The 9,256-nt window shown below is 44.0% G+C and overlaps 1 protein-coding gene across 1 annotated transcript in view; it reads left to right on the top strand.

Moving 5' to 3' along the window:
• Positions 1–2,474: 2,474 nt before the first annotated feature.
• The window catches only part of TRUB1 (TruB pseudouridine synthase family member 1), a 31,046-nt gene continuing 24,264 nt past the window's right edge, over positions 2,475–9,256 (top strand). The window contains exons 1-3 of the mRNA XM_054382325.1: positions 2,475–2,494; positions 2,874–3,364; positions 5,824–5,916. Coding sequence (XP_054238300.1) covers positions 2,475–2,494; positions 2,874–3,364; positions 5,824–5,916 — 604 coding nt within the window. The remainder of the gene's footprint in view (positions 2,495–2,873; positions 3,365–5,823; positions 5,917–9,256) is intronic.

Raw genomic sequence — 9,256 nt, 5'->3', positions numbered from 1 at the left:
GCAGTTCAACAAGATACTGAAGGAGCTACTTTTGCTCAGAAGAACCACTCACACATAATGAGTCATGTGCTTCGTGCCCATCTGAAGGGGGCTGAACGAACTAACAAGTTGAAGAATTATTTATCTATGCCTTATTAACCAAACAGATGGAACCGTTAGGGGAAAAAAAATTCCATGTATTTCAGGCTCTGATAGTTCCTATTACAGATGAAATTCCACTGGCTGACAAGGGAGCAGTTCACAGTCTAGGATGTAAACTTCCAAACAGCTGCAACTCCTTGTTTTTACAGGAAGAACACGAGCCCTGATTGACCGCCTTGTGATTTGCACTGCCCTGGATCAGGCGATAACGGCGGAATCATAAAGTGAACACAAATATAGCAATGGCCTCTTGCTACTGAATCCACTTTAAACGCTGTAATGCAGTATCATTTTCTTCTGCAGTGTGGTCTGTGAACATTACCTCAGTAAAAGCCAGTCTGAAAGCACACAGTAAAGCAAGCATCTCTCTGGAGCAGATAGGAGGAAATGCTGCATCTCTGTTCCGCAGAAGCAAGCAAGGGATTTCTCCTCTTTGGCAGCAGCACTCATCTGCTCTTTGCACTTACAACAGCTACTGCCCATTATCTCTTCTCTATAAAGCACAATTGCACCAGATCCTTGAGGCATTATTTCGTGCAGTTCCACTGACTAGAGTGGAGGATTTGGCCTGCCTCACCTAGACCTGTCATATCCCAGGACTAAAGCAACATTGTCCTTTCAGCCATTTACTGTGACCCTTTATTAAGGTTGTACACAAAGTCAGCAGCTCTAATCATGCTTGTGGTTGTTGTGGATCCTGGCTTGGCTAGGAATCATTAGAGACAAACATTTCAAATAGGCTACTGAGCAGATGGTAATGACTCTTAATCACAAGCAACATGAAGCAAATCTGAAATGGAGCCCTTGAGAGGAACAATTTGGTACCTCATTCTCACCACTTTGAATGCTGCATAACCTTGCCCCATGAAGAGAGCCACGTGTGATTTATATACACATCTACTCCCAGCTAACTAAAATACTGTCAGTCATTCATAGGCTTTTTTCCACAACTCCTATTTTGGGCCATTATCCAACACTCACTGAAGTCAAAGCAAATAACTTCTTTCTAAGCTTTCAAAGACTCCATCTGCCACAGTAATGAAGTGCTGTGTTTTAATTGCTGACGCAGAAGTTTGGGATACCTACAAGAACTTCTTGCTTGATACTAAAAATGAGGGGGTATTTTATTTAGATACCTGAAATCTTCTCACAGAAAAAAAAAAACAAACACAAAAAATATCATCAAACCTAAACCAACCAACCAAAAAAAAAAAAAAAAAATCAAACACCTCCCCAAACAACAATAACAAAACCCCACAAAACCCAAACAACACCAACCAACCAACCAAAAACCAACAAAAAAACCCAAACCAACCAAACAAAAAAAACCCCCAAACCCCAAACCCCCAAACCACAAACAAACACAACAATGAAACTGAAAAACAACTTTTTGCAGTTTGTGAACAATACTGGGGGGCAGGCACTGACCTTCAGCTCATGCTCTGTGCACATGTCAGGTTGATTGCATCTTTTTAGACAATTCTCTGCTTAGGTCAGTTCTGAGAAGGCAGTAGAGGGATTTTTTTCACAGGCCCTGCTGGCCATGGCATTATTTGAAAGCCTGTTGGCTGCTGCATTTTTTGACAGCTGAGGTATTCTTTGCTTTAAGGACATCATTATGCCAAGGGTGGAGCTCTCATTTCTGCAAAATCTTCCCCTGATCCTTTGCAATGTTTTCAGAACAGGCTGCTGACCCAATGCTACTGCTGGCCATGATGGTGTGAGAGGTTTGCATTTCAGTCCTCGGGCTTGGAAGATTACTAATATAATTTCTTAATAACCATGTTTAAATAGTTTTGCTTGAGCCCATTTACAGAGCAATCTGCGCTTAAGCAAGAATAGTTTGTGAACTGGACCAAACCATCTCTGCACTAAAAATTCTATCACAGTTTACAACATGCCTTCCACAATTCTGCTTAAATTTTAACTCCATGCAAATAAGCAGCAATTTCCCCACTGATCTCTTACCCAGCGTGGCTTTGTCATTTTATCTTCTGGAAAAGGACTCTTGACGCCTCGCTTCCAAAGGCAGCCACCTGTACAACTCACCAGGGAATCCACCCTCGCATCTTATGGCAACAGCTAATATTTCCACAGCCAGATTACAGCCATGTAGATGAGATCTAAGCAAGTAAAGCACCTGATTAATAATACACACTAGAGGTGCATAGACGAGGCTGGTGGGCATTGCTGGTGGCCAGGAACCATTATCCATTGTATGGATGCAGTGGTGGCAGCCTGCAGCTGGAAGCTCTGGGCCTCAAGCAGCTGCTGTGGAAGGTGTGAGCAGGCACAGTGAGCTGCTGACTCTGGTACAGGCTGAAAAACCACACATGGAGCTTGATGATGCTCTGTACAGAAATAGTCACTGACTTCAGCAGAAGGAAGATTTCCTTCTCTCAAGCTTTGGAAGGACTGGGAAAATGCATAGTTCTTAGCTAACCATGTATTTCTCCATAACAGTGTCTCTTCAGGGTTTCCTCTCTAGGTTGTTACGAATGAATAAATGAAATGCATGAATGAAACATCCAAGCTCTCAGTGCCTTGCTCCACCACAGCTTTCATAAATGCCTTGGGCCAGAGAAACGTGCCTGTGAAAATCAGGACTGAGAAGTGACTTCAGTATGGAAGTGAGAGGAGGCTGCCTTCCCAGGGCACGTACAAAGGCAGGAAGATTCACGGGCTCGGCAACTGGTCAGCAGAATACAATTCTTTTAATCTGAGCAACAAAGGTACAACGACTTAAACCGGGACACACACTGGTTACTGAACTTCCCCAGCAATGCCTGCAAAGAGCCTTTGTCTGGTGGAGCCATCTCGTTAAGACAGAAAGTCTCTGAACAGCAGCCAGGTCCTGCGCAGCTGCTTTCTCCGACGCGACCGTGCCGCTGGCTGCCGTGCCGGGCTGAGGGGTGCTCCCCTTGCCGCCCGCCGGGCTGCCTTCGCAGCGGGCTCCCCTCAACGCCGACTCGCCGCCGAGGCCGGCCCGCCGCAGACTACATTTCCCAGAGGCCCGCGGGTAGGGCGGAGGGTGCTGCGGCGGGTCGGCTACTCTGGCCGGCGCGGCCTGCTGGGAGCATGGCCGCCAGGGAAGCGAGCGGGGTCGTGCTCGGCAAGTCCGCCGATAAACTCTTCTCTCTGAGCGGGCTGTTCGCCGTGTACAAGCCCAAGGGGCCCACCTCGGCCGGCGTGCTCAACCTCCTGAAGGAGAGGCTCCTGGCAGGTAGGCGGCCGGGCTGCGGGCTGGAGCATGCACTGGGAGGCACAGGCTCCCCGGGTTGGGCTGGGAGGCCCGCGGTGCGGTTTTGGTGATAAAGCAAGAAAATGGGGACAGGGAGATGAGCCCGCGGTCCCAGAGCAGGAACAGGCCGGCGTGACAGGAATACCCGTTTGGCCCTTGGTCAGGGCTGTCCGGCTCGGCGTGGCTGTGGCTTGGGTGTCCCGCAGCACCATGTGCGTTCATGAGAATGCCACAACCCCTGCCAGGCCACGGCACCCAGAAAGCACTGCATTCAGAAAGGTAAAGGAGAACTGGGGGCGGGGGGGGGGGGTTTGGGTTTGCTTTTGGTGTGTTTTTTGTTTGTTGGTTGGTTTGGGTTTTTGTTTGTTTGCTTAGTAGTAGTTGACCTAATGAGGTTCCACAAAGGTAAGTGCAGAGTCCTTCATCTGGGAAGGAATAATAAACTGCACCAGTACAGGTTAGGAGGTGATCTGCTGGAGAGCAGCCCTGTGGAGAAGGGCCTGGGAGTCCTGGTGGATAACAAGTTCTGCATGGGACAGCAATATGCCCTTGTGGGGATCCTGGGGTGCATTAAGAGGAGTGTGTCCAGCAGATTGAAGGAGGTTCTCCTCCCCCTCTACTCTGTCCTAGTGAGACCTCACCTGGAATATTGCATCCAGTTTTGGGCTCCCCAGTTCAAGAGGGACAGGGATCTGTTGGAAAGAGTCCAACAGAGAGCTATGAGGATGATTGAAGGACTGGAGCACTGCCTTATGAGGAGAGGCTGAGAGCCCTGGGGTTTTTTTAGTCTGGAGAAAAGAAGACTGAGAGGGGATTTAATAAATGTTTATAGATATCTGAGGCTGGATGTCAAGAGGGAGGGGACAGGCTCTGCTCATTTGCACCCTGTGATAGGACAAGGGGTAATGGATATACACTACAGCACAGGAGGTTCCACCTCAACATGAAGAGGAACTTCTTCACTGTGAGGGTCATGGAGCACTGGAACAGGCTGCCCAGAGAGGTTGTGGAGTGTCCTTCTCTGAAGACTTTCAAGACCCATCCGGATGTGTTCATGTGTGACCTGTGGTAGATTCTATGGTCCTGCTCTGGCAGGGGGGGTTGGACTTGATGATTTTCGAGGGTCCCTTCCACTCCGTAATATCCTGTGACAGTTGTGGAGTGACACAGAGCCATTCTTGGATATGTTCTGTCTTGCTGTGTGGAGCTCCTGGGTCCACCTGAGACTAACGGTGTTGGTCATGCTGCACAGTAAGGCAATATTCACCATGTGCCCATTTGGGGCAGGCATCTGTTATTGCCTAAAGTACAGCAAGATGTAAGCTGGAGATGAGATTTGCCTCAGCAAAAAGCTCCAGTCCTACAGTGTGCACGGCAGGGGATCCCAGCTTGTATGGAAGCCTGTTGAGTGTGGTCTCGGGGACCGTGTGCACCTATCTGACAGAATGGGTGTCAGCTGTTAAAAAAGAAATAAGTCACCAAATGACTGAAAATCACAATGCTTTTGAGGATTTTGAAAGGCCTGAGCACAGAACCTGCTTTTTCTAAAACAGAGCAGCCTGCATGACAGAGATTAGGGGAGAAAAGTGTGAGCACTGCAAAGGCATGAGGGACTATGGCTTAGATTCTCTTTATAATCGATATGGGGACTTGATCATCTGATCTGGGCTTTGGGCACTTGCTGATGAAGTGAGAACACACCTTCAGACTGGCAAGTGCTTATGCAGGCTGATTACTCTGTAGTGAGCTCTCATGCAGGCACAGACTTCAATTCAGCCTGGTATGGAAGAGATTTAGCTGGATCACGTCTGATTCCCTGATGTCAAGGCATGGTGGAAAGATAATAGAAATAGGTAAGGGAGCTTAGAGTATTTGTCATATTTCATACAAATAAATAAGGGGTATTGGAGTCTGCAAAATTCCTGTAGTCATCAACTTCATAGGAAGTATGGTGAGAAGCTCTGACAACTTGGAAAGCAGCAGTGAGCAAGTTCAGTTCATGGCAGAGTTTCCACAGGGCTGTGTATGTGGGAATAAATGTGACCCATTACGTGGAAGTAAATGCAACAAAAATTGCTCAGATTATTCAACAAAATTTGTGCATAATGGATGATTTTGGCAACCCTTTGCTTGTTCTTGTGTGCTTTGTTAATTAGACTTCACAGTGAACTGTCCACCAGGTTTTCTAGTAGTGTTTTCGGCACACCTCTTTATAATGGCGTGTAAGACTTGATGTCTAAGTGAAAATAGCTTGGAAATGGTTTGAGATCGGGAGTAGATCTAGATGGACCATCGGTTTTATTCAGTACAGCAATTTCTGCACTGCTAATTCATAGCTGAAATAATTGATTTTTGTCCCCTTTAGCAGCCTGGAAGTACGTGCTGGTTTTCCTATGTTCTAAGGCTGTCCTATAATGCTTCCTTTCAATTTCTGTTTGCAGAAGCTGGTGTGCAAACAAATGGGAACAAAAAAAGTCAGGTTTTGAAAATTGGACATGGTGGAACGTTGGACAGTGCAGCAGCAGGAGTTCTGGGTAATGAAACTTATAAATACAGTGATCAAAAGATGATTTCAGGAAACATTTTCATGCCTACATGAATTCAGAGGCGGAGGTACAATTTGGGATAATGATGGCAGGCTTTGTGCTTTTGGGGGGAGGGGGCAGTACAGGCTACTGTGGAGGAGTGGTTTGGCTTAAATTTCCTTTGCATCTACATAATGTGTTTCTTAACAGAAGACTCTATTCCCCCTCCCCCAACTTCTGAAATAAATTGAGAGCTGTGACATGAAAATAAAGACTCTTGTGTAATGAATTCTAAATTACCTCAGAAATTGATGGCTTTTTAACTTAAGCTGAGGATTTGCAGTCATCATAATTTTAAAAAGTATTTCTTCTTAAACTAATGCTGTTCTGGGATTTTGTTGCAGCTTTTTGGATTGTAATACTCAGCAAATGAAAGACATGCAAGAGCAATTCACTGCTGCTTTTTTTTTTGGAGGCTGAGCATAGAAACAGTTTTTTGCATCCTGTCTTGCTTTATGAAGAGTTATCAAAGAGATTTTTGTCTTTTGATAACAATCCATTTATCGAATTCCTTTGTTTTATGGAGGAGCAGGAGGTGTTGATTGCTGCTGTTGAAAACTCAGCTGTGGTTGTGTGTTTTTCTTGTGTCATACATTGTCACCAACAAGCAATGTGCAGACTGCAGCTTACTACAGCCTTGTAGCTCTGCCTAGCTAGAAGAAATACCACCAGTACTTCTTTTGGTAGTGAAAATCAGCAGATGTAACAATGAGTATCCACTGAAAGTAAATCCACTGAGTTTTGATGTAACAGCTTCTCTCCAGAAGAGCTGTGCCTCAAGGGGACCTTGTTTGCTGCATCTGTTGCTAGTAGAGGCCTATGGGCTGGTAATGTCTGTCACCCATGAACATTGCAAAATGTGACACTCCTGGGCTAGAGGAAAGCACAGGTACATTTTCCTGTGCCGTCTGGCTGCTCATTGGAGAATGCTGTGTGAATTGCTCAAGCATACATCTTCCTTTCCCACAGATCTTCCCTTTGAGCATGCTACTACTGCTCATTGTGGAAAGTCAACAGCATTGATCCATAGGAAAAGAAAAAAATCACTTGTACTTCTTAATTGCTTCACTTACTGCTCTCTAGTATCCAGCAGGCTCCAAAGCCTCCTTCCATGGCATGACAAAAAGTACTTGGGCTCGATGTACTTGATAAAGGCAGAGAAATGCATCACCTTAATATGCTGTGGATCGATTAAAAAAAGGCACAGGATCTTTCATTCCACTGCCATACAAAACACACAGAGAAAAATCGATGATGGCTGGATTAGAAAAGACAAAACTGGAGAGGAATGGGAAAGGGAAAGTGTCCAAATTTCTTCTGGATTTGGATAAGGTAATGAGAAAGAGGAGGACACAAAAGTTATTCAGGACATGTGTGCTGCTTTTTTAGGGTAGGGTGGTGGGGCAGAAAGTTTTCTTTCCTCATGGACAGTAGCACAATAGAAATATTTATTTTTGAAACCTCTGACCTTTTTTGATTTATACTACTGTTTCCCAAATTTTATGTACTGCATATCTGTAACTTTGATATGGTGTCTTAATTAGTGTGCCAAGTGTACTGCAAATAACTGAGCAGTGCTTTTAATCAGAAAATACACATTTTTATATAATATAAAACATACTAAAAGTATATATAACATGCCTTAGTATTTTTAGATGATACACTTCTATATTTTTCCTACTTACAGTAAATTTGGATAAGGAAGGACCTTGGAGATGTGAGGCTAAATGCCATTGGTGTGTGATGGCCCTGCACTGAGGCTTGGAGTGACTGCTGCCTAAGAGTAAAAATTTGAAAGGTGGTGAGACTTCGGACTCACAGCTCCTATTTTAGATACAAGAGGCAAAGAACTGTTGGTCAAGTTTTAGTGAATATTTCCTTTTAATATTAGGTCTACAGTTCTGGTTCTACTTTTCATGCTGCACAGTGGGAATTGTAAATATTTGGCTTGTTTCTATATGACATTTATTAATTATGTTTCCATAGTAGAAAATGCAGAAGTATCAACATTAAAAATTCAGTTAAACCTTGTTGCACTGTGTGGTCTGGCACGTTGAGTTTATGCTACCTTGCATTAATAGGCCTGCTACACAGAGGCTGATGATTAATGGGGAAAATTGTTAGTGTCTTGTTCATGGAAGCGTTCACTGCCTTTAAAATTATCCAACCTCTTGACACTTTTCAGCAATTTTCAGCTCAGCAGTTATGTTGAAGAGCCAGTGATGTCATCATGTTGCAAAAAAAGGTGCTCAGTTATGAAGTTTTACTGTGTGCTTATCTCCTCTTCTCAGACTTGTTGCAGCTCTTCCCTGTCTGGCAAATATGACAGGAGCTGGCTGAACTGAAAGTGCACAAAAGCACAAGGGCATGTGTGACTGAAAACCTCCAGGAAAAAGAGGAGAAATAATTGAGAATAAGAGTCAATCTAATGAGTCTCAGAGTAGAAAGACTGAGAAGCATCAGAGCACAAATATTTGTTTAAAAGAAAAAAGTCGATTGTCAATTTGAGGCTTTTGCTACTGGCTCCTAGTTCACATGAGAGCTGATTTCCTGCATCTCCCTTAGCTCCTGAAGTTTTATTAAAATGAAGGATGTAAGCAGTTACATATTTAGTGAGTTGTGCATAAAACTAATTTCCTTCTAAAAATGTTCATTGTTTCTTTGGTTTGCCCTATGTGGAGAAAATCAGTAGGAACACATCTTCAGGGAAAGCACCTCGTAAAAAGCTTAGCTCTTTTTCTCTCTTTTAGGAAAGCTGACTGATGGCTGTTCTGCAGAATTCAGGTTTAAGATAGAAAAGACAGCACTGTACATACACAGTAATTGCAAGGTTCAATTAGAAAAGATTTTTTGACAGAAGCAGTTGGACCTTTCAGTTATTGTATTATCGTGCACTAAGCCTGATAAAGAATTCCATTATGCTTTCTTGGTTGTATTCTTCTTGGTCACTATCAACCTTTAAAAAGACTGTTCAGTTACAGCAAAGGCTAGAATCATTATTAGTGAGCCATAGCCTTCAGCAAACCAGAGATGGTGTTAATTGCACTATCCAAGATTAAAAGGTAAATAAATCCAGGGGGTGAATTCAAGTGTTCTAACAACAGGTGAAGCTAGTTGTCGTCTTCTTTACTTTTTTTTTCCTTTCACTAGTCACATGTTGTTTGAACATCAGAGATACTTTCTCAAGGTTATTGACTCTATATGCTAACAGCATGAAAGGCCATATTTCTGACTAGAAAAATGTTTAGTAGTGAATGGTGTTGAGTGAGGGAACTGCCGACCTGTTTTT

Source organism: Indicator indicator, chromosome 7 (assembly GCF_027791375.1).
Source record: "Indicator indicator isolate 239-I01 chromosome 7, UM_Iind_1.1, whole genome shotgun sequence".
NCBI lineage: Eukaryota > Metazoa > Chordata > Aves > Piciformes > Indicatoridae > Indicator > Indicator indicator.
Note: the sequence above shows the minus strand (reverse complement) of the source record. Positions and strands in the feature narration are given on the sequence as shown.